Raw genomic sequence first — 27,595 nt, 5'->3', positions numbered from 1 at the left:
GACTCCTTCTACAGTACAGTATAGTACTTGTGAGGAACACACATATAGCATTAAGTGGAGACTCCTTTTACAGTACAGTACAGTACAGTACAGTACAGTACAATACAGTACTTGTGAGGAACACACATACAGCATTAAGTGGAGACTCCTTCTACAGTACAGTACAGTACTTGTGAGGAACACACATACAGCATTAAGTGGAGACTCCTTCTACAGTACAGTACAGTACTTGTGAAGAACACACATACAGCATTAAGTGGATACTCCTTCTACAGTACAGTACAGTACAGTACAGCACAGTATAGTACAGCACAGTACAGTACTTGTGAGGAACACACATATAGCCTTAAGTGGAGACTCTTTCAACAGTACAGTACAGTACTTGTGAGGAACACACATACAGCATTAAGTGGAGACTCATTCTTCAGTACAGTACAGTACAGTACAGTATAGTACAGTACAGTACAGTACAGTACAGTTCAGTACAGTATATGTGAGGAACACACATACAGCATTAAGTGGAGACTCCTTCTACAGTACAGTACAGTACTTGTGAGGAACACACATACAGCAATAAGTGGAGACTCCTTCTAAAATACAGTACAGTACTTGTGAGGAAGACACATACAGCATTAAGTGGAGACTCCTTCTACAGTACAGTATAGTACTTGTGAGGAACACACATACAGCATTAAGTGGAGACTCCTTCTACAGTACAGTACAGTACTTGTGAGGAACACACATACAGCATTAAGTGGAGACTCTTTCAACAGTACAGTACAGTACTTGTGAGGAACACACATACAGCATTAAGTGGAGACTCATTCTTCAGTACAGTACAGTACAGTATATAGTACAGTACAGTACAGTACAGTTCAGTACAGTATATGTGAGGAACACACATACAGCATTAAGTGGAGACTCCTTCTACAGTACAGTACAGTACTTGTGAGGAACACACATACAGCAATAAGTGGAGACTCCTTCTAAAATACAGTACAGTACTTGTGAGGAACACACATACAGCATTAAGTGGAGACTCCTTCTACAGTACAGTACAGTACAGTACTTGTGAGGAACACACATACAGCATTAAGTGGAGACTCCTTCTACAGTACAGTACAGTACTTGTGAGGAACACACATACAGCATTAAGTGGAGACTCTTTCAACAGTACAGTACAGTACTTGTGAGGAACACACATACAGCATTAAGTGGAGACTCATTCTTCAGTACAGTACAGTACAGTACAGTATAGTACAGTACAGTACAGTACAGTTCAGTACAGTATATGTGAGGAACACACATACAGCATTAAGTGGAGACTCCTTCTACAGTACAGTACAGTACTTGTGAGGAACACACATACAGCATTAAGTGGAGACTCCTTCTACAGTACAATACAGTACAGTACAGTACTTGTAAGGATCACACATACTGCATTAAGTGGAGACTCCTTCTACAGTACAGTATAGTACTTGTGAGGAACACACATATAGCATTAAGTGGAGACTCCTTCTACAGTACAGTACAGTACAGTACAGTACTGTACAGTATAGTACTTCTGAGGAACACACATACAGCATTAAATGGAGACTCCTTCTATAGTACAGTACAGTACAGTACAGTGCAGTACTTGTGAGGATCACACATACAGCATTAAGTGGAGACTCCTTCTACAGTACAGTACAATACATTACAGTACTTGTGAGGATCACACATACAGCATTAAGTGGAGACTCCTTCTACAGTACAGTACAGTACAGTACAGTACAATACTTGTGAGGAACACACATACAGCGTTAAGTGGAGACTCCTACAATACAGTACAGAACTTGTGAGGAACACACATACAGCATTAAGTGGAGACTCCTTCTACAGTACAGTACAGAACTTGTGAGGAACACACATACAGCATTAAGTGGAGACTCCTTCTACAGTACAGTACAGTACTTGTGAGGAACACACATACAGCATTTAGAGGAGACTCCTTCTACAGTACAGTACAGAACTTGTGAGGAACACACATACAGCATTAAGTGGAGACTCCTTCTACAGTACAGTATAGTACTTGTGAGGAACACACATACAGCATTGTGGAGACTCCTTCTACAGTACAGTACAGAACTTGTGAGGAACACACATACACCATTATGTGGAGACTCCTTCTACAGGACAGTACAGTACTTGTGAGGAACACACATACAGCATTAAATGGAGACTCCTTCTACAGTACAGTACAGTACTTGTGAGGAACACACATACAGCATTAAGTGGAGACTCCTTCTACAGTACAGTACAGTACAGTACAGGACAGTACAGTACTTGTGAGGAATACACATACAGCATTAAGTGGAGACTCCTTCTACAGTACAGTACAGTACAGAACTTGTGAGGAACACACATACAGCATTAAGTGGAGACTCCTTCTACAGTACAGTACAATACAGTACAGTACAGTACAGTACAGTACAGTACTTGTGAGGAACACACATACTGCATTAAGTGGAGACTCCTTCTACAGTTCAGTACAGTACTTGTGAGGAACACATACAGCAGTAAGTGGAGACTCCTTCTACAGTACAGTACAGTACAGTACAGTACTTGTGAGGAACACACATACAGCATTAAGTGGAGACTCCTTCTACAATACAGTACAGTACAGTATAGTACTTGTGAGGAACACACATACAGCATTAAGTGGAGACTCCTTCTACAGTACAATACAGTACAGTACAGTACAGTACTTGTGAGGAACACACATACAGCATTAAGTGAAGAGTCCTTCTACAGTACAGTACAGTACTTTTGAGGAACACACATACAGCATTAAGCGGAGACTCCTTCTACAGTACAGTACAGTACAGTAAAGTACTTGTGAGGAACACTCATACAGCATTAAGTGGAGACTCCTTCTACAGTACAGTACAATACAGTACAGTACTTGTGAGGAACATACATACAGCATTTAGTTCAGACTCCTTCTACAGTACAGTACAGTACAGTACTTGTGAGGAACACACATACAGCATTAAGTGGAGACTCCCTCTACAGTACAGCACAGTACAGTACAACACAGTACAGCACAGTACAGTACAGTACAGTACAGTACAGCACAGCACAGCACAGTACAGCACACTACAGTACACCACAGGAACTGCCTCAGAAAACTTTGGTTATACTGTATTAAACTTTCACCTGCAATAAAGGTGTCCATACAACTGTTGTTGCTTTGCTTACTGTTAGTTGGTGTGGGTGATGACTGGTTACATTGGGGAGGATGGAGGTGACTTGTCACACTCTGAGGAGATTTCCTGGACCTCTGGTGATGACACTAGCTCACTCCAGTAACTCCCAGGAGCTGGAGGTGATGGCAGTGGTTCCTTTAATGCTGTTGACTCTGGGAAAATAAGTGATGATAAAAATCTGTGCATCACTTTTCCACACAATTAGCAGAGACTTTATTAATGAGTTTCAGTGTTTAGGGATTTTGACAATGGTAAACGAGGAGGAGCTTTAATTTTAAATCACCAGGTAAATCAAGGTGAAAAACATCCAACTTATCCCTTCCCATTTTTAGGCTTTTCATGAGGTAAGAAAGCATTTACAGAAAAATTGGCACAGGTTGCTGGTTAACATGTGCAACCATGAAGCAGTATTACTGTAGCTGTTGATGTACCCGGAAGGTGTGTTGACTACGACATGAGCAACTTTTTTTATGATATACCAGAACACTGTACATTGTTGCTTGTGTTTAGTAAATAAAAAACCTTTGAATGATCCACTTTCAAATGTGTGTCTGTTCACTATCCAGGATGGCTCAAGTTCCTAAATAATGTCATTTTAAACACCCTTAGATGTAAAACATTTGTTCAATATCATAGAATTATGTAGATTTGTTTCTTAGTTTGTTCCATTTCATAGTTGTGTGTGACCATCTCAGATTGATATTAAAAGAAATATTGTACGTATAAGCTTCTTGTTCTCAATGAGGATGGTCTTTCTTTACGTAGAATAAGCCTGCCCGAGTGTTCGTCCAGTAAATTGATGTAATACTTTTTGCTAGATCAGTCACTGCCATCTTGAGCAACAGCATTTTTAGGCCATTTTCCACGATTGTGCGGGTTAGCCGTGATTACCCGACGGTAGCTCTCCGTGGGTCTCTTGCAGTCTCTCTCGTCGGGTTCTCGGAACTTTTATTGACATAAAGTGTAACATAATCTTGGTACTAATATTCAAATGTTTACCTCCTTAACAGCCCTCTGTCAGCATTAGCCTTCAGTGAGATTGTGGACCTACAGCAGAGTGGTCAAATTGCACCTAACATAACGCAGCAGGTGATTAATGCCATAAGTATTGCCAGAGATCTACGGACTTCATAAACCTCAGTGATGGTCAGTACAAAACTGATATGTTATATCAATTTATTTGTCAGTGGCCTAAGGTTAAAAATGCTTTGAAAGCATTTGAGGTGGATGTAGGGTAGATGATTAGTGGGTCTCATGTTTTTGACCTGACTTGTTATGTCCCCCAGTTTTTATTAGCTATTCTTTTGTTTGTGGTAGAGGTGGTGTGTGGATTAGTAGAGCCCATGTTATTGACCTGACCTGATGTTATGTAAGGTCACCCATTGTATATAAGCCTCTCTCAGTCCCTGCAAATTGAGTTGCCTCTGAAGATGTCTTGAATAAAGACACAACCTAAGGTGCTCCAGTGTCTTGCTGGGAGCCAGCTGGGTGGTTGCTGGAACACTTTACTTCTGATGACACGTTTTTAAATCCCTGCCGACCCAGTGTATACATCAGTATTGGGGTAATGATAGCTCTCTTCACAACCAAATACAAGCCTGATATAAAATATCTGTTGGTGCAGCAGCAAAAGTCTCACTCAGAGTAAAATTTGCTTATTTTCCTTTCCTTGTTTTTTGTTTTGTTTTATAATATGAACCAAAGCTTTTCATTTCACTGTCACATTTCATATATTGGTTACAAGGTTCAGTTCTATTTATAAATGATGTTATTTTTCAGTTGTCTTTTTAAAAATATTGATATTAATTATTTTTTGAGCAGGCTTTTTCTAAAATGCTTTCATTTATTTCAACCTCTCTCTGTTATACTTTTGTTAATAGTAAAAAAATGAATACACGTAAATAGTCAACGGGACTCCTCCTTTCTTCTAAAATGAAGGCCCATTATTATTGTCACGTAATTCATTAATTTTACCTCGTGTGAATTACTAGTTATAAATACATGTAATTCCTTAAGCTGTCCCTTTTAAAACAATTCAGAAGAGTTACTGGTTGCCTAAACAGACTTCTCTAAGAAAGCTTTCAAGCATTTTGTTCTCTTTCTCGGTAAATTTTTTGTAAAATACCAATATTTTAATAATGATAATGATAATAATAATAATAATAATAATAATAATAATAATAATAATAATAATAATAATAAAAATGATGATGATGATGATGATGATGATGATGATGATGATGATGATGATGATGATGATGATGATGATGATCTTTTGCTCAAAATTCCCACGGGCACACGAGTGAATTTTTCTGAATATTATCGCCAATTTGGGCACACGCTCTCAAAAAGGTTCGCCACCCCTGCCCTAGGGACAGCAGGTGTCCACCACATTCAGGTCATAAGGTAGTGACCCAACACTTTCATCTGCTTACAAATCTTGTTAATCACAAACTGAGGCACCCCGCATCGTATGGGCTATTCCCACTGTGAGGGCGCGGTTCCCTCTCTATATCTACACCACCCTCATCTTACTTACTTCTCTTAGTCTTACTATTACTCAGTTCCGTCACCTATTCTTTTGGTAGCATGGTCGAGGGTCTAGGCGCATGGGTAGGGTAATTCTGGTATCAGGTCACTTGGATGGAAATAAAGGTAAAATACTGTGGGAGAAAGGAATACACCTAAAGTATTCTAAAAACAAGTTTATTAATTTGCAATCAATGGGGAAAGATATTGTATTATTCATACAACTACCAGGCTCAACTCCTGGGCTTATTGCAAACTCAGTTCCTACATTCTTACTCTTACTCACAACATTATTGGTGTTACATTACATGGCACTCATTGTAGATTATTTTACTCCACATATATGTTAATACTGACACTAGCATATACAGGGTCCACTACCCAACATGGGATAATAATATCCATCTAATTATCCCTAACATACATGTCACAACACTCTCTGTGGACATATACTTCCAAGGAGTAACCCAGGATAGAACACTAGGGCTCGCCTGTTGTTATTGTGGGGTAGCCAGACACATGGCGGGTCTGGGGTCTGGCCCAACGAAGCCGTGGGGCACATTAATCAGGCCGCATCGGTGCCATCGTTTCGTATATGATCCCTGTTGGTCATCTACTACATCCGAGGCCGTTGTTGAATGGAAGAGCGATTCAAGAATCACAATGGGATCTGGAGAGACATGGGAGCAGCGTCAGGAAACGCTTTCCTTGGCTCGTCTTACGTATATATACCCCTGAGTTGCCAGTGATTGCTACTCACGCAATGACAATAATTACAAACAAACTAACTGTTACTCATTCAAAGATGACCCTCAGTTGACAAATGTCTGGCGAATTACTTGAGTTGATTTACACAGACTAATTCAAGATTGAGCTTCCCAGGAGAAAGTGGAATAACAACGCCTTGACAACTGTCTTCACAAAGGCGGGACTCTGGGAGGGAACACAAGTGTAGCGTCTATGGGGAAAAAACACGTCTTCTCAGGGGTCGCTAACTCACTCATGTTTTGCGGGCGTGGAGTTTAATAAGAATCATTAGTTAAATAGATCAGCAGTCAAAGTGACCATGACAGCACCAAATTTTGAAACCGAGAAAACCGCGTTTAAAGTTTTTCCAACTTCAAACGTGTATAACTTTGTTGTTTTTAGAGATAAAGCATTATTTTTTGATGCATTTTGAAGCTAAAGGACTGTACTTACAGATGGTAGGTAACGCATCATGAAGTAATGTACTGGGTTGTTGCAATGTTGGCTTGAAGCAACAAAACTCCCACCCTCTTATGGGTTTTTACTTTAATCAATATCAGAGCGTAGATCCCGCCACAATAAAAGAGAACCGAGGGAAAGGGAGAGAGGGATTCCGCCTCATTGGCCGGAGGGGCCGTGACATAGACCCTCATTGTCATTGGCCGAGACACCTGCCTTGTTGGGGCAGTTCTTAATTAACATTTGTTTTACCTCTCTAGTCCGGCATTCTGTGGTCCGGAAACTCCCGTGGTCCGGAACAATTTTAGTTTGCCCATGGAGAAAATTAATTTGAGTCTGGTACTTTCAATGTTTGGCTAAATTTTACCTTATTTACCCTACTTTTTGGGCGAATTACTACCTGTAATAACGCAACATCCTAATTAACCAACAAAAATAACACAGATAAAGTTTAATAAAAACTAAAAACAGCACAGAAATTTTTTTTATGTTCTATAGCTTCAACTAGAGTTAAACCTGATGACTTGGCAACTTTGTCATCCAAGTAAAAACACACACAACAATATTGGCTGTCCTTATGTTTTCAACTTTACCACCACTGGTGGGTAGAATTTTTTTTTTAAATTTAGAAATATTAATTAAAATATATACCCGGTATGAACAGTAAATATGCGTTGCTTTCATATTCTTATGTAGAGTAATGACGATATGTTTACACATGTGTGCACTTACATACGCGATCTCACTTTTTTTCTTTACCAATAATGGTTAGCTACTTATATTGATCCATTTATTAACATTAAATAATATTACTTACCATATTAATTTTTTACATTAATTTTACTACAGCTACAACCAGGGTGTTATTTCTTCAGTTTTATATCTAGAATCAACCAGTTACTGGTTTTGTAAACATTAACGAAAACAATGCCGTCTCGTCTCCTCGTGTGTTTTAATATTCCATGGATTATTAATGAATTGTATTGTTCATTTTGCACACACAAACATTAATTCAATGAAAAAGACATTCAGTAATATACAATAATGAATCTTTTGTCCATAAGAGAAATGACACTGTTTACACGATTGTGCACGCCTAAACGTTGGCGGACCGCTCAAACCTGTCAAAATTCGAGTTTCCGTTGTCGAAATTTGAAATTGTGGCGTGTTTATTTTTTTTTTTTGTCCAAATTAAAAACTCTCGAAATTTGAGAACCTACTGTACAACATTTAACCGTTCAATGTCTTCAAAGAGACCACGAAGCAGTGAAAGTGGTGCTAGTGCTTCCAAGCATAAGCACAAGTCACTATCTATCCAGGAAAAGGGTGAATTTCCATGGTCCGGCACCAGTCAGGTCCCGAGGTTGCCGGACTAGAGAGGTACAACCTGTGTGTGTATACAATGGTCCCTCGGTTAACGAGCACAATTCGTTCCAGCAGGTTGCTAGTTAACCAAAAAATTTGTTAACCGAAATCATTGTTTCAATGGGTTTTGGGTAATTGGTTCCAGCTCACCGAAAATTGCCTAAAGTCAACAAAAAAGGTAGTAAAGTACACCTACTTTGAGGTGTGTATGTAAAAGGCTCCTGAATGATGATGCTGATGTGAATTTGAAGTGGGAGGTGGAGAAGGAGAAGGGAGAAGAGAAGGAAGTGGGGGTGGAGGAGAAGCATTTTACTGCTTCTTGGAAGGTGAGTCACCTTCCATGAAAATGTTAGGAACCTCTGGACTGACAGATTCTCCAGCAGGAACATCCTCTCTCCTTCTTGAAGTGGAAGGCTGAGGGCTAGCATCTTTTTCTCGCTGCCTTTTAGTGAAAAAACTGTCAATTTTTGTTTGTGGGGCATCTCTCCTCCTCATCATTAACTGATGTTTGAAGAAGGAGACCATTGTGTCCTCAACATTACACAAACCAAGTTCTGCTTTTTCCACATCTGGGTGCCTTGAAGCCAGTTTCCTGAACATCTCCCAGTAGTGAACAACATCTTTCAAATCTGAAGTAGACATATGGTCATCACTTTCCATTTCCTCCTCACCATTGTCAGCCTCTAACATCTCATCCAGTTGCTTCAAGTCATCAGGAGTAAGTTCCTCCTCATGAGACATCACAAGCTCTTCTACATCATCCTCCTCCACTTCAAGGCCCAATGACTGACCAATGAACACAATCTCCTGGTCCAACTCTGTTTCATCCTGAAATCCCTTAAAATCACGGACTACTGATGGCCACAGTGCTTTCCATGAAGAATTGAGGGTTATAGTGGAGACTTCTTGCCATGAGGACACAATAAATTTTACAGCCTCCAGGATGTTAAACTATGTCTTCCAGAACTGTATCCATTGTTAGTTCAGGATCAGTGGAAGTTGCCTGATGACACCTCCTGAACATTTTCTTCATGTACAACTTCTTGAAGTTGCTGATCACATTCTGGTCCATTGGCTGTATGATTGATGTAGTGTTGGGATTATCCAGAAGGAGAAGAGCCTTTAAAGGGAGTTTATTGGTGGTTAGGTAGCTCTTCACAGAAGGGCAAAACACCTCAACAGCCTATTCATTAAAGAGCTGTCTTGTCACCCATGCCTTACCGTTGGATTTCCAATAAACTCCAAGCCGTCCTCTTACCACTTTTTGTTGCTTGAACACCCTGGGGCTCTCAGAGTGGTAGACAAGCATAGGCTTCAGTCGGAAATCCCCTGAAGCATTGGCACCAAGCAATAGAGTGAGACGGTCTTTCATGTGTTTATGCCCAGGTAAAGAGGCTTCATCTCTGGTGATAAATGTTCTTTTGGGCATCTTTTTCCAGAACAGCCCAGTTTTGTCCACATTGAACACTTGCTGTGGAAGATAATTTTCTGTATCCATCAGTTCTTTAAATTCCACTAAAAACTTTGCTGCTCCTTCCTTATCAGCACTGGCAGCCTCACTATGCCTAACTACACTAAATATGTCACGTCTTTTCTTAAATTTTTCGAACCAGCCCTTGGTGGCCCTAAAACCTTCAAAGTCTGTGCCTGAAGAACCAGGTTGATCTACCTTTAAATGTTCGTATATTTCCCTGGTTCTTTCACAAATAAATTCAGTAGAAACTGAATCACCTTTCATCTGTTTTTCCCTAATCCAGATGAGAAGTAACTTCTCTGCTTCTGCTATTAGGGATATACCTTTGAACACTCTGGTAGATTTGTCTCTCACTTTCACTTCCTTGAATTTGTCTTTCTGTGCAAGAATTGTCGACACAGTTGATGTCGACGTGCCATATTCTTTGCTTAGCACATTTGTTCTAATGCCCTGTTCATGTTTCTTTATAATTTCCTGCTTAACCTGAATTGAAATCGCATTTCTAGATTTCTTGGGACCCATGCTGGATTCAAACACAATATCAACACGTGATATTTTAAGTTTAATTGCTGTAAATAAAGAATATTTTCTTTAAATTAACACTGCACTGCGCTATATATCATCAATATGTTAAATAAATTTCAAAATGACCAATAATTTGACTGAAAACACAGAAAAAAAGCGTTTATGCTGAAGAGAGTTTGAAGCAAGATGTTACCTCCACTGAAAAGACACTGAGACTGACGCCTGTTTGGTGTGTTGACAGGCTGTTTGGCGCGCATAAAACTAGTTTCCTGTACTTCAATTACGTTCAATAATTGTTAAAATTACTAAAAAATGTAATAAAAAACTTTACAAATGATTGAATAGTACAACCTTCTTGATATTTACTAAAATGGTAAGGAATTTAAGCCCTAGAACCGATTATTGTATTGGCGGACTAATACGACAGCTAGTGTGCAAGCAAAAACATGTTGGGGGCCACTCGTAAGGAATTCGTTAAAAGAGGGAATGATCGTTAACCGAAGTTAAGAATCTTATGGAAGGTAATTCGTTAACCGAGGCGCTCGTTAACCGAGGGATCACTGTATAGCTTATACTCCACCATCTTCACTGGTACAGTTGTTTGTTTTATCATTTATAGCTTATACTCCACCATCTTCACTGGTACAGTTGTTTGTTCTATCATTTGTAGCTTATACTCCACCATCTTCACTGGTACAGTTGTTTGTTCTATCATTTATAGCTTATACTCCACCATCTTCACTGGCACAGTTGTTTGTTCTATCATTTATAGCTTATACTCCACCATCTTCACTGGTACAGTTGTTTGTTCTATCATTTATAGCTTATACTCCACCATCTTCACTGGTACAGTTGTTTGTTCTATCATTTATAGCTTATACTCCACCATCTTCACTGGTACAGTTGTTTGTTCTATCATTTATAGCTTATACTCCACCATCTTCACTGGTACAGTTGTTTGTTCTATCATTTATAGCTTATACTCCACCATCTTCACTGGTACAGTTGTTTGTTCTATCATTTATAGCTTATACTCCACCATCTTCACTGGTACAGTTGTTTGTTCTATCATTTATAGCTTATACTCCACCATCTTCACTGGTACAGTTGTTTGTTCTATCATTAATAGCTTATACTCCACCATCTTCACTGGTACAGTTGTTTGTTCTATCATTTATAGCTTATACTCCACCATCTTAACTGGTACAGTTGTTTGTTCTATCATTTATAGCTTATACTTCACCATCTTCACTGGTACAGTTGTTTGTTCTATCATTTATAGTTTATACTCCACCATCTTCACTGGTACAGTTGTTTGTTCTATCATTTATAGTTTATACTCCACCATCTTCACTGGTACAGTTGTTTGTTCTATCATTTATAGCTTATAATCCACCATCTTCACTGGTACAGTTGTTTGTTCTATCATTTATAGCTTATACTCCACCATCTTCACTGGTACAGTTGTTTGTTCTATCATTTATAGCTTATACTCCACCATCTTCATTGGTACAGTTGTTTGTTCTATAACACCGGTCAACACAATTTTTCTGGCACAAGGTTTTTAAACGGATTTTAAGTAAATCTGGGGTGCAGAATCCAAATGTGACTTTGGTTTTTGTCTATCACATCAGGTTTTTGAGATATACCATATTGCACTTTTGCTGGGAAACGTAAACTTTTGGATCAAAATTGACGGTTTAAACATGTATACATGAATTTTTTCAGCATTATAATTTGTATTTTTCTATAACCAAAAATTGTTAATATCAAATTGGAAAGTTATTGCACATATAATATTTAAATGTAACATTGAAGGGTGAAAAAAACAATTAATGTATGGTAGAAATAGTGCAAGTATTAAGATCAAGTTACAGTTATATAAACTTCCTCTTTTTGGCCGATCTCTTATGTACAGCTTCTGGAATGTCTCTCATCAAACTCCCGCAATAGTCCGCCATCATGTTCGAGTGCCATCGACCTTGGTAACGTTCTTCCATTACTTTAATGTTTTGATGAAAGCGCTCCCCTTGCTCCTCGCTCACTTCTCCCAGATTTTCTGGAAACTCGTCCAAGTGACTGTGTAAGTAGTGAACCTTGATACTCATTCTGCATCCAAGTGCTTGTAAACTCAAGAGCAGCTCTTCCACAATTTCTTGATAGTTGTCCGCTTTCTTGTTCCCTAAGAAGTTCCTTTACTTTACTTTTATCCTCTTCACCACTGATCGGCTCGTTAGCCGCTTGGGCGATCAGTCACGTCTCTGTCACGCACTGTTGGCAAGTACGGGCATGCACCGGCTCCTGAATGTACCTGAACCCGCTCCAGTGTTGGTCAAGTCTTCTCTTGAAAGAGCTCACACTCGGTGCCGTCACAACACTCTCTGATAGATTGTTCCAAGAGTTTACAACCCTCACTCCGAAAAAGTTTGCCCTCACGGTTTTCTGGACTTGCGGCTTCTTCAATCTTGAGCTGTGACCCCTTGTGGGGCGAGCGTCCGCCAGCTCCAAGTAAGGACACTCAACTGAGTAGTGCCCTTTGAGATGCTTATACACCTCAACTAGGTCCCCCCTTGCCCGTCTGTAGTATAAGCTAGGCAAGTTCAGGCACTCCAATCTCTCAGGGTAGCTGAGGTGTCGAAGTGCAGGCACCAGTCTGGTGGCCCTCCTTTGAACATTTTCAACCAACTGAAGTTCCGCACCACATTAGAGAAAAGCATTCCAAGTTCTTGCCTGTGCCTCAGTCATTGTTGCAAGGAAGTGTGGATCTCTGAGTAGTGTTCTTATTTGAGGTCCATCAAAAATCCCTGCCTTTTTCTTCTCGTCGCTAAGACTTGGAAAGGTTGAGCATATATATCTGAAACACTCTCCACTATGATCAAGAGCCTTGACGAATTGCTTCATGATACCAAGTTTTATGTGCAGAGGAGGAAGGACAATGTTTTTCCTGTCAACCAGAGGATCGTTAATGATATTCTTGTCACCAGGCGTCAAACTATGTCTTGGTGGCCAATTCTTTTTCACCCAATGGTCTGCTGTAGCCCTGCTGTCCCAGTAGCACAGAAAACAGGGGTATTTTGTGTACCCTCCTTGCTGGCCCAATAGAAAGTTTACCATTTTCAAGTCCACACAAATTAACCATTCATGAGCATGGTATTGCAACCTCTCTAGAACAGTCTTAATGTTTTCATACTCTTCTTTAATTTGTACAGAATGTCCGATTGGAATTGAACCATACTTGTTTCCGTTATGAAGAAGAACACATTTCAAGCTCCTTTTAGAACTGTCAATAAAAAGTCTCCAATCCTTACTATCATATGCTGGTAGTCCCATGGAGAGAAGAAGTCCTTCTACATCATTACAAAAAACAAGCTGGTCATATGAATGAAAGTACTTCCGCAGTTGCTCTTCTCTGTTGCGATAAAAGGAGACACTCGTGCCAGGTTTTAAGAGTCGTTTCTCTTGAAGCCTGGAAGCTAACAATTCAGCAGACTGTTTTGGCAAATTTAGATCTCTGACCAGATCATTCAATTCTGACTGAGTAAACAACGTTGGCTTTTCACAATCTTCACCAGATGGCTTGAAAAGATCAGTCTCTTCATCTTCATCAGTAGAAACAGGTGAATTCCGGTCTATATCCTCAATCTCTGGTAGCTCAGTAAATTCTGGCACGTTACGTGATGGAGCAAATCTGAGATCAGATTTGGATTCAGCACCTTAAAGTTAGTAAAAAACAGTTAAAAGGTTTCATGCCAGAAAAAAACAATATTTTTTTGTAGACCAGTGTAATTAATAGCTTATACTCCACCATCTTGACTGGTACAGTTGTTTGTTCTATCATTTATAGCAGTGGTTCTCAACCTTGTTTGCTCCATGCACCCCTTTCACCATATGTCAGAATGTCATTCCCCCCCCCTCCTTTCCAAGATTGTCTGCCTCAAAAAGTGCATTCCAAATAATATGCATATAATACTGAAAATCCTTTATTTTTTCCATATTAGTACATATACATTCCCCCCCCTGAAAACCTGACTTCCCCCCCTGGGGGGAATTCCCCCCTGGTTGAGAACCCCTGATTTATAGCTTATACTCCACCATCTTCACTGGTATAGTTGCTGAAATAAACCTTGGGACACACTTTTTTATATATATAAAAAATCAGCAATCACTAATTGTTTATTGTGAGATCACTACAGTTCTCTGTACAAAATTAACTTCTCACTATAAGGGCACATTAACATAAGATTTCTCATTCTGACATCCATCTAAGCATTAGTTACACTGTTAAATACATTAGTTACACTGTTAAATACATTAGTTACACTGAACATCGCTAGTGCAGGTTCGGGAGCTTCTTAAAGTCCCGTTCAACAACTTGGAGCACATTCTGGGAGTGTTCTTCTCTCTTGGCCGATGAAAGATATTCTGAACCGAACTCGATTCCACGCTCGGCACGGTCATTGATGGCATTAAGCGCTTTCAGGTTGATTGCAGATGCCTGGTATGCGGTAGACAGTTGCCAGTCTTCAACATCTAATGCAAGGAAATTTAGGTCGAGCTGAAGAGCATGGAATGTGAACCAGGAGTCACAATCAACCGAGTCAGCAAGCATTGTTGAGAGAGTGACTGTAGACGGGAAATTTTGACTTCCCAAATCCCATTCCAAAGCGTTCTGATGGTTTGGACGATTCATTGTCTGGTTTGACTGCTAGGAGACTGTTGGCAAGTATACGACGTTCATCTGCTGGCACCTTGTTGCTGAAAAGTGCAAGAGGCACCATCTCAGCAGTCAGAAACCAGAGATGCCGTTGAAATGCACGTAATGCGCTCGTGGAGATCAGCGGGTTTACGGCCTCATACTGCAGCACACGTTGGAAGAGCTGTAAGTCGTGCCATGGTACATCCACAGAAGACATGGAGGTCATCCACCAAGAACTATATGTTAGGGTGCCATGGTGCATCCACAGAAGACGTGCAGGTCATCCACCAAGAACTATATGTTAGGGTGCCATGGTGCATCCACAGAAGACGTGCAGGTCATCCACCAAGAACTATATGTTAGGGTGCCATGGTGCATCCACAGAAGACGTGCAGGTCATCCATCATATACTGTATACAGAAGTTGTCCTTAAACAGCTTTAGACAAACTTTGCTCCCCTGATGCCATTGTGACTGGAACTGTCAACAAAATCCTATACTCTATTTCTGCATTAGGGAAGGAACCATTGAGAGATTTTACAAACTGAAGGACCTGAAGTGCATTTTTGGTTTATTTGGGAATGAGTTCTCGGAGAACAGTACTTGAAGCTCTGAAAACGTCTTGGCTTCGTCGGTATTGTGAGAATTTCCAACACTCGATGACTTGTCCAAAGCAGAGTTGTGCTCAGCTAGGTACTGCACAGCTGCTATAATACGTGTTAGAACCGATCACCACTGTTCCTTTTCTTTATTCAAGTCTTGTAACATGAGTGTATCTATGGTGTTCATAAAACACAACCTTCTTTTCACTTCCATCCATTTGGTTAAGTTGAACAAATGTTCATCTGATGACTCATGAAATTGTAGTTTTCACTAAAATGCTTCCAATCAGCACAGCTTTCTTTTTCTAATTTATGTCTTACTAGCCAGGAGATCACGAGGCCCCTGGAAGTGCAGGGCCCAGGGTGGCTCTGTACTTATGGTATGCTCTTATAATGTCCAATAAAATGGCTAAATTTGGTGCTAAATAAGCAAAATATCACTGTACCACTACCCACAAGAGCTATAACTACGGTCACATTTCATTATTTCAATTTATGGTGTGAGCAATAACCACACATGTGAGACCTGTGTAAAATGAGACCCCACTGTATATGAATAAGACGGACTCCCTCTACAGGATTAATGATCATTGATGTAACAGGAGCGACAATTGTAATTACTGTAGCTGTAGACAGAATAGTTGTGGGATATGAACAGTAGAAACTTGGACTCCTTGAATAAACTCTTGATTATGATAAACCAGAGTAGACTTTACACCAGTTAGGAACCTAAGACAAGGCATCTAGACACTTGATTTACTGTACATACAAGTAAGGTAGACCTGAGGCAAGGTAAACACAGTACAGTATATATATATACCGGTACATCTTTCATGATGTTTTAATATACACTGACAGGATGCTCTTCTTCTTCACAGGATAACGACAAGCCAGAAGAGTGTAAAGTCTGTTTTGACAACTTTGATGAAGCTCTTCGACGCCCGCGCTGTCTGCCGTGTGGCCACACCTTCTGCACTGTCTGCATTGTTGACATGATAAAGAACTCTCAGTTCACCTGTCCCAACTGCCATGCTGACCACAACACTTTGGCTGTTACTGATGTAACTCAACTTCCCATAAACTATGGGATGGAATCATTCATAAGGAGACTTAAAGGTGTGTCGCTCAAGCCAGCACAAACAAAAGCACCAACAAAACCTCCTCAAGATGGACCCAGAGGCATGAACAAGAAGTTACGGTCCTTGTTGCTGGAGGAGATGAACAAGGTCATCAGCCTCATCACTGCCTGTGATGAGAAACTGTCCCAGCTGGGAAACTATGGGAAGAAGGTGAAAGGCTTGAAAATTGAACACAACCTTCTTGAGGACAGACTGAATGGTCTGCTGGAACAAAACAAGGCAGCAAAAGAACTTGTGGAGCAGGAGGAGACCAGTGTGGAGGATATGAGCACTGAAGGAGAGGAAGAAAAGCAGCAGCTGCAGGCTGTGCTGGAGTGCCTCGGCACAGTCAACTCTGCTCAGGAGTTGGACACCGCCATCGACTACGCTGATCGGCGTAGTGTGGTGACAGAAGATTGGATCCACAAGTGCCAGGAACAATTCCCAAACGTGAACACTGTCCACACCTCAGTGAAGGTATGTTAGTGGAGGCTACTAAACCATAATATTTACAGTAATAGCATTTGGTGATCTTTGATGGTTGTTGTGTACAGTTCCTTCAGTAAATAACTTGATGGTTATTTCAACAAAATGTTAGGATCCAAGTGTTGACTTTCTCATGTGAGGTGAAGTAACTTTACACTTGGTACTTCACCCAGTTGCTAACAAGAAGACACAGCATATGAGTAATTCTTTAACATCACTTAATGCAGCATCATGTATAAATGATTAAAATCATACACTTTATTCTTTCTCAGGAGACTGAAAACATTTACACACAATTTAGGTCTTAAAAAATTCAAATATATTCCTTTACTTATACACAAACGCACCTTTATGTTAACAAAGTTTTTAAGACAAATTGGTCCATAAGTCGTTGAGAGGAAGACCCCAGCTGGGAGACTTGGCCCTCTCCATTGATGCTTCTACTTGGAAAGATTCACAATAAAATAAATCTCATGTTTATGTAATAATTTTAGTATGAAAGAGACAAAGTTATAATAAAACTGACATGCTGTTGACTTATGAGTACAGCACAGTACAGCACAGCACAGTACAGCACAGTACAGTGCAGTACAGTACAGTACAGCACAGTACAGTACAGCACAGTGCAGTACAGTACAACACAGTACAGTACAACACAGTACAGTGCAGTACAGCACAGTACAGTACAGTACAACACAGTACAACACAGTACAGTACAACACAGTACAGTGCAGTACAGTACAGTACAGCACAGCACAGTACAGCACAGTACGCTACAGTACAGTACAGCACAGTACAACATAGTACAGTACAACACAGTACAGTACAACACAGTAAAGTACTGTACAGTACAGTACAACACAGTAAAGTACTGTACAGTACAGTTCAGTATGGCACAGTACAACACAACACAGTACAGTACAACACAGTACAGCACAGTACAGCACAGCACATTACAACACAGTACAGCACAGCATGCTGCAGTACAGTACAGCACAGTACAACACAGTACAGTACAACACAGTACAGTACAGTACAGCACAGTACGCTACAGTACAGTGCAGCACAGTACAACACAGTACAACAATAACACAGTACAGTACAACACAGTACAGCACAGCACAGTACAGTACAACACAGTACAGTACAGTGCAACACAGTATAACACAGTACAGTACAGTACAGTACAACACAGTACAACACAGTACAGTACAACACAGTACAGTACAGTACAGCACAGCACAGTACGCTACAGTACAGTGCAGCACAGTACAACACAGTACAACAATAACACAGTACAGTACAACACAGTACAGTACAACACAGTACAGTACAGTACAGCACAGCACAGTACGCTACAGTACAGTATGGCACAGTACAACACTGTACAACACAACACAGTACAGTACAACACAGTACAGTGCAGTACAGTACAGCACAGCACAGTACAGCACAGTACGCTACAGTACAGTACAGCACAGTACAACATAGTACAGTACAACACAGTACAGTACAACACAGTAAAGTACTGTACAGTACAGTTCAGTATGGCACAGTACAACACAGTACAACACAACACAGTACAGTACAACACAGTACAGCACAGTACAGCACAGCACATTACAACACAGTACAGCACAGTATGCTACTATAATGAGACAAAACTCACAAGAAGAGAATTACATACATAAGTAGGAAGTATAGAGAGTAGGAATGTAAAGGTAGGAAACTTGGTAGAGTGGCCTGGATGTTATTGCACAGCGTCACTACGCTTATCTTATCTCGTATGTCAATACACATATATCACTTCTTAAAGGGACAACTTGTTAAACACCTCTTCGATTCAACTATTTATTAATTCACTCAATGACATGGACACATTAATATCACTATTATATCGGGGTACTAACACATTATGCTTTACGTTACTTGACACTGACTCTCGGACACACCTGAATGAATACACTTCCCACAGTAGGTAACTCACCCTAGGACGTTCTGACAAGACTCACGTGTACCCTGACGTAGGCCCAGTGAATGCTTGGCTGGGCTGCCTCCTATGAGAGGCTTCTGCTTAGCTGGGGTCTGGTCGGGAAGTCCCCTTCCCGACCTGGGGAGAGGGTGAGCTTGACTCTGAGAATCTCCAGAGTAATGAGCGTCTCCTCAGAATGTTCAAATGACAACCAGGATCAGAATGATAACCAGAATGGTAATGGAATATGAATGCCCGTGGACGGGACTGTAGGGCCTTTATATGGGGTCGGCCCAGCCGGCTTCTGACCTCTAACAATTAACACTAAACTGGTTTGATCTGGATAATTGTGTGCAGGTGTGGTCCTGGCCAGGTGTCTTGGCTAGGTGCGGTTGTAGGTCACCGCCTCACGTCATTAGCGGGCGAGGTCAAGTCCCTTGGGTCGACCTGAGGTGTGTCAGCCCGGAATGCAGTGGTACCACGAGGTCTGTGGTGTACTCGCTGTTATATGTGACATAATTCTGAGCTGTAAGCTTTGGTCTGACAATCACTCATTACACCTCCCGCCAAGACCAAAGCTTCATCACAGAGACTGATGCCACATATAGACAGCAACATCACGTGTGGTGTCAAAGATAATCCCCGGGGCGATAACATAGTCTCACATTTACAACCAACAATCTCATAGGTGTATGTTTTTCTACTGGCGCTAGTTTGATCTGACAAAGCTCACTATACCTCCCGCCAAGATCAAAGCTTCTATGCCAGGAGAAAAAGGAAACATAGCAAGTGAACATAGAATGAAAAAATCCTTCATCTGTAGCATAGTGTCCGAGGCAACCTTGCAAATCACATTCTACAAACAATAACAGGTGTTACATTTCCTTATCAGCTCATGTCAAAATAATAATTCATCTCAGTCAGTAATATAGCTACAACATCGTGTTTCATAGTCCAAGACATTGATCAAATGAACTCATAGAAAAAAGTGAGACTAAAAAAAGACATTCTTTGTAGTAAACATCAACAAAATCAGAGAAAATACTTCAAAATACACAAAAAATGTTCCTACTTCACATATTAGGGTATTGATATCTTTTTATTATACATCAACAACATCAGTACATTAGTTGGGTCCGGCATAGCTCACGTCTTCCATCCAGCTGGTATCTGAAAAATAGGGGATGGCGGCAGCTCAGCAGCTGTAGTCGGTTGGTCCTTCATCATCGACTTTCTTGTGATGTCAGTACAGCACATCTTCTGTCTTCTTTCTTCACATAGCACATCTTCTGTCTTCTTTCTTCACATACCGCACCTTGTAGGTCGTTTCTCCACACCTTCTGACTTCTTCTCACTTCCTCCTGGTTTCTATACTATTCCAGACGAGTTTTCTGTCCCATCTGCGTTCTTCCTCTACGTTTAGAGCCTCATTTTCAACATCTTCTAGATGAATTTTCTGTTCCATCTTCCTTTTTTCTTAGTACATCATCATTTTCATATTCCAGACGAATTTTTCTGCTCCATCTGAGTTTCTTTATACATCTTCGTTTTCTGTCATATTCCAGATGAATTTTTCTGCTTCATCTGCATTTCTTCTCTGCAACATCATCATTTTCAACATATTCCAGACGATTTTCTGTTCATCTGCCGTCGGCCCTCTCCGGCCGGGATGAAAGCCGGTCCACTGTTTGGGCTGTCGTCTCCTTAGATGACTGTAAGGCAGGTTCCGCGGACCAGGGCTCGCCCTCCGTACGTGAGTGTCGGCGAGACCAAAGACCGTCCTGTCTTACACCTTCCACAGTGGTGAATCCCTCCCTGGCTGGGCTCACCAGGGTTCGTTGTGTGGCGATCCATTCCACACTCCTTACTTCCTAAAGTAGAAAAATATAAAATCTTCTTAATCCTATACCAAGGGAGGACTTGAAAGAAGTGACGTGGTGTGTGGTGGGTTTCGTGCTGCCTTCATCAAGCTGCATTCATCACGCTGCTTTCATCATGCTGGTTCTTCTCTGCTCGTATGTACTGTGGTTGACGTCCGGCTGGCCATGGGTGGTACTGTGTGTGACATTTGACAGAGAAACAATCCTAAAGGGGTGATGGATTAGTTGGAAGTGCATTCGCAAAAAAAAAGTTTACTTTATACGATACGTCAATGTTTGGCAACTATCATTTCCGTCACGACAATGTTCTCATCAGGCTGGGTCGGGGAGTGAAGCTCTGCGCACTACACTGAATATCATTTATCACTGCGCGTCAAAGAGTACATCACAGATCATAATAGCATAAAAATACACTGAATGAAGCTCTGCATTCATCGCAATATTACGTTATATTAATCATCATCATCAACACACAGCTTACGGGACAAAAGACGGGGGATTAGTGTGGTCAAGCGAGGCGGGGCGGGTCAGAAGGACGTGAGGTCACACGAGCGGGGTGGGGCGAGGCGGGGCGGGCGGCACGGGGCGAGGCGAGGCTGGCCAGGCCCAGCCAGGCTGGTGCGTTGCGGGTGAGGTGGGGAGGAGCCGAGGCGTGGTTGATCGGGCCAGGCCGAGGCTTCGCGGGGCGGGGAGGGGCACGGAATGGAGGGGCGGGGCAGGGCGGGGCAGGGATGGGAGGAAGGGTAAGGAGAGTGAGGTAAGGATTAGGACAGGGAGGAGGATGTAGGTTAAAAGACATGTTAAGTTATAACAGTTAGTACAGACACCGCTTTCATCACTGAAACACAATGGCTACATTTAACACTGACCAACAATCAACCTGCACTTGGGCTACTGAGAATGCCACAGATAGCGGGTGACACTGAGGAATTACGTTAAGCACTGAACGTATTTCTATTAAAAATTCGCGCATACCACCACAAGAGACATTTACTTGAGCTCTAACGGTGACACACTAGGACACTTTTCACGCTACGACGCTACGACACAGGAATTACTTATTACACAATTGTAGACAATACTTAGACTGAATCAAATGAAGGATGAGACGAGCCAGGTGTTATGGCAAACCGAGGGAAGGCGTGAGTTACGTTAAGTACGCTGACACCATTGTAATGAGTAAGCGAGGAAGGCGTGGATTAACGTATATAGTTCGCTGTCACCAATATAATGAGACAAAACTCACAAGAAGAGAATTACATACATAAGTAGGAAGTATAGAGAGTAGGAATGTAAAGGTAGGAAACTTGGTAGCGTGGCCTGGATGTTATTTGCACAGCGTCACTACGCTTATCTTATCTCGTATGTCAATACACATATATCACTTCTTAAAGGGACAACTTGTTAAACACCTCTTCGATACAACTATTTATTAATTCACTCAATGACATGGACACATTAATATCACTATTATATCGGGGTACTAACACATTATGCTTTACGTTACTTGACACTGACTCTCGGACACACCTGAATGAATACACTTCCCACAGTAGGTAACTCACCCTAGGACGTTCTGACAAGACTCACGTGTACCCTGACGTAGGCCCAGTGAATGCTTGGCTGGGCTGCCTCCTATGAGAGGCTTCTGCTTAGCTGGGGTCTGGTCGGGAAGTCCCCTTCCCGACCTGGGGAGAGGGTGAGCTTGACTCTGAGAATCTCCAGAGTAATGAGCGTCTCCTCAGAATGTTCAAATGACAACCAGGATCAGAATGATAACCAGAATGGTAATGGAATATGGAACGCCCGTGGACGGGACTGTAGGGCCTTTATATGGGGTCGGCCCAGCCGGCTTCTGACCTCTAACAATTAACACTAAACTGGTTTGATCTGGATAATTGTGTGCAGGTGTGGTCCTGGCCAGGTGTCTTGGCTAGGTGTGGTTGTAGGTCACCGCCTCACGTCATTAGCGGGCGAGGTCAAGTCCCTTGGGTCGACCTGAGGTGTGTCAGCCCGGAATGCGGTGGTACCACGAGGTCTGTGGTGTACTCGCTGTTATATGTGACATAATTCTGGGCTGTAAGCTTTGGTCTGACAATCACTCATTACACTACAGTACAGTACAGCACAGTATAACACAGTACAACACAGTACAGTACAACACAGTACAGTACAGTACAGTACAGTACAGTACAGTACAGTACAGCACAGCACAGTACGCTACAGTACAGTACAGCACAGTACAACACAGTACAACACAACACAGTACAGTACAACACAGTACAGCACAGCACAGTACAGTACAGTATGGCACAGTACAACACAGTACAACACAACACAGTACAGTACCACACAGTACAGTACAGTACAGTACAGTACAGTACAGCACAGTACAGTACAGTATGGCACAGTACAACACAGTACAACACAACACAGTACAGTACAACACAGTACAGCACAGCACAGTACAGCACAGTACAGCACAGCACAGTACAGCACAGCACAGTACAACACAGTACAGCACAGCACAGTACAAAACAGTACAGCACAGTACAATACAGTACAATACAGTACAGTTGACTTTGTTGATTATTTCAGTTATTTGAACATTATATGTGCAGTAATATACCCGGGAGGGAGAAGCACACATATCCAGAGAGCTCATAAAGACATGGAAGAAATTATTGGCATCTTTGTGGAAGAATATTGACAGTAAAAACAGTGGACATACAGGTGTTACAGTAAAGTAATTATAATAAGTATTGTACAGTACAATGGCAGGCAACTGTTCATTCTAACCTTAAATTGGTGGTAGGAACCAGATCATTAAGATCAGAGTCCAAAATGTTATCAAAACTCTTGAAGGAATTTGGCCCAAATGAAAGCCCAAATCATGAGCATATCTATAGTAAAGTGGTGTTTGTGGGTAACAACTCATAGTCAAAGTTTTCTCTGTTAGAATCAGGGACAGAGGTGTCCCATACTCATACCTAATTTATGATGGAAAAACTAATTCAAAGAGAAAAAATAATTTAACGTTTGTCCAATTTTAACAAGTCGTATGAATACTTAACATGTAGAAGTATGTCCATTGTAGCTCCGGTGTTACTAATCCAGTATGTCATTCATAGGGACTCTGGTCAAGAATGACTCAAACTAACCTTTTGCTCTTACGTAGGTTTGACCATTTTAATTCACTTAATATGTCAGAAAGGTTGTAAGTGTTTGTAGCTTCACTCTTGTGCTCAACAACGCATCAGTGGTATTGTTTTAATAGTTCCATCTTTTAATGTGTCTTTGATGTCCAGTAATATTTGTGTTGGTAACAACAGGTGCAGGAGAGCATCAGGTTGGCCCTGGACACGATACCCACAGAGGCTGTTGCCACAGCTGCCCCCCTCCACCTGGGAGACTCAGCCTCCACCATCTTGGAGAAATTTGATGAAATCACTACAATCAAATTAACTGTAAGTTTAACATCTTAAGACCTTTTTCCCACTAAGATAAAAAATTGAAGTAATATTGATAGTAAATTATTATTGATATTATTATTATTACAGGTTGTACCTCTCTAGTCCGGCAACCTCGGGACCTGACCGGTGCCGGACCATGGAAATTCACCCTTTTCCTGGATAGATAGTGACTTGTGCTTATGCCTGGAAGCACTAGCACCACTTTCTCTGCGTCATGGTCTCTTTGAAGACATATTGAAGGGTTAAATGTCGTATAGTAGCTTCTCAAATTTCGCGAGTTTTTAATTCTTAACGTATTTTATTGGAACACACAAAAAAATAAATAAATAAAAATTTTGACGGCGGAAACTTGAATTTCGACGGGTTTGAACGGCCCGCCAACGTGCAGACGACGTGCATAATCGTGTAAACAGCGTCATTTCTCTTATGTACAAAAGATTCATTATTGTTTATTACTGAATGTCTTTTTTATTGAATTAATATTTATATGTGCAAAATGAGCCATACAATTCATTAATAATACGTAGAAAATTAAAACACATGAGGAAATGACACAGCATTGTTTTCGTTGATTACAAAACCAGTGACTGACTGGTTCTACATATAAAACTGAAGAAAATAAGACCTTGGGTCTAGCTGTAGTAAAATTAATATGGTTGTTTTGAGTAATGTTATTTAATGTTAATAAATGGAACAATAGAAGTAGCTAACGATAATGGTAAAGAAAAAAGAGAGATCGCATATGTAAGTGCGCACAATACAATTTATTAATAATACGTGGAATATTAGAGGAGACGAAACCAGTGACTGATTGGTTCTACATATAAAACTGAAGAAAATAAGACCCTGAGTTTAGCTGTAGTAAAATTAATGTAAAAAATGAATATGGTTGCTTGAAGTACCTGTAATGTTATTTAATGTTAATAAATGGAACAATATAAGTAGCTAACCATTAATGGTAAAAAAAATGTGAGACTGCTCGTATGTAAGTGCGCACATGTGAAAATATATCGTCATTACTCTACATAAGAATATGAAAGCAACACTTATTTACTGCTCATATATATTGAAGGGTTAAATGTTGTACTCTGTATAGACAAGCAGAGAGAGAGAGAGAGAGAGAGAGAGCAGCCGAACTGCCGGATGTAAACAAACCTTAATTTCCCGCGGCTTTGTTGTTGTTTTTTTACGGGATTAGCCCACCCGGGCATAGGTCACTGACCCACATTGGGGCCTGAGGGGCAAAAATTTAATACTCCTGTAATAATAATAATAATTCAGATAAGTAAAAAAAAAACAAAAAAAAAAAAGTGCCTATCTACCTAGTGGACAAACTAAAATCGTTCCGGACCACGGGAGTTTCCGGACCACAGAATGCCGGACTAGAGAGGTACAACCTGTATTAATATTTTTAATTATTATTATTATTATTATTATTATTATTTTTATTATTATTATTATTATTATTATTATTATTATTATTATTATTATTATTATTATTATTATTATTATTATTATTATTATTATTATTATTATTATTATTATTATTATTTTATACAATACATGATTTGAAGGAGCATGGTGGCTGAGTGGATACAGCATTTGTCTCCTGATCCAGGGGTCAGTGGTTTGATTCCTGGGCACCCCCTGTTCACCCAGCTGTAAATGGGTACCTTAAGTTTACAACTTGGGGAAGTGAATGGGGTGGAGTGCATTACCGGCCATGCTGCCTCCTTGTGTCCCGAAGGCTTAGTATACAGTGTGCTGTATCCACACTGTCCCTGCCTATGGGACCCACTTTCACATGATTTGAAGGACTATCCAGGTTTAGGCTCAGTAGAAAGAATCATTAACAGGTGTAGTTATAACTGTTCCTTTACCATCTGGACTAATGATCTGTCCCACATAGGAAAGGAGTCATACACAAATTAATTTAATAACGGCAAAATACAATAGATCCCACCTAATGTGCACGGTTACATTCCAACACACACCTTTTACCCAGACCGTGTTGACGTGTCCTCTCTGTGCAGCTCCGTCTTGACAGAGGTCTTAAGTCCATCCCTGTTGTTAATTCCATCAGTTCATCTTGTCCTGGGTCTACCAACGGGTCTTCTACCTCGTGGTTGTCAATCGCGTATGAGCTCGAGGTCTCTCTTCGGTGACGTTCTTCCCGTGTGACCGCACCGTCTTAGTTGGTTTCCTTCCACCTGGGTCACAGTAGGTTCTAGGCCTAAGGTATTTCTTATGCTGGTGTTTCTAATTCTCTCTTTTAGTCACTCCCACAATAAGTGTGATGACCCACATTTCTGCAGCTTCTATTTTACTATTTAATTTTTTGTATAATACCCAAGTCTCGCTTCCGTGTAAAAGTGTTGTTTGAGAACGGTGTTGTAGATGTGGACTTTTACTCATATTTGAGTCTTTGAAGAGTGGATAGAGAGTGCCAACATTCTTCCTGAATTACAGTACAGTAGTTAGGGTTTTTTCATTATCTTTTAACTGCTTTAATTTTTTATGTAAAATATTTTGGTTTTCTTGTCAATGAGGAACCCTATATTTCCCATATGTTATGGTATTCAATATACAAATAGGCACCCAATGAATGGTTTTCAAGGAACCTAACCCATTGGTATAGTGAGGTAAATCTGTACTCGCCGTCTGGGCCACATTGTCCGCGTGAGTGAATGTCTCAGTCATTCCATCTCTTTGTCCATCTTCTCTAATTAATTGGACCACATACAGTAGATGACAAAGAGGGTCGGAGACAGGACGCTTCCCCGTCCGACGCCACAATTTGTGTCCAGACAGTTCTCTCCTCCAGTGACAGTACAGGTAAACCTCCAGATACGATGGGATTAGTTTCCTGAAAAACCCATTGCTGGGTGAATTATATTTTTCTATGTCAAATCAGTGATATTTTATAAGGAAACAATATGTACGTAGTAGGTAGTAGGCAGCTACCAAACAGGGAGGTACTACCTTCTGGGAAGATATTGGAAGCATAATGTGTTGTCTAATG

At 40.8% G+C, this 27,595-nt stretch overlaps 1 protein-coding gene across 1 annotated transcript; it reads left to right on the top strand.

The window, feature by feature from the left end:
- Window positions 1-4,257: 4,257 nt before the first annotated feature.
- LOC121863357 (tripartite motif-containing protein 6-like) lies at window positions 4,258-24,567 on the top strand (the record flags this gene model as incomplete). Its single annotated transcript, XM_042361976.1, has 3 exons — window positions 4,258-4,394; window positions 16,523-17,239; window positions 24,433-24,567. Coding segments are annotated over exons 1-3 (855 nt in total), but the record flags the coding sequence as incomplete, so codon positions are not given.
- Window positions 24,568-27,595: the final 3,028 nt, after the last annotated feature.

This window comes from Homarus americanus, unplaced genomic scaffold, assembly GCF_018991925.1.
Source record: "Homarus americanus isolate GMGI-L3 unplaced genomic scaffold, GMGI_Hamer_2.0 scaffold29371, whole genome shotgun sequence".
Classification (NCBI taxonomy): Eukaryota; Metazoa; Arthropoda; class Malacostraca; order Decapoda; family Nephropidae; genus Homarus; species Homarus americanus.
This window is presented reverse-complemented; position numbering and strand designations above follow the sequence as displayed.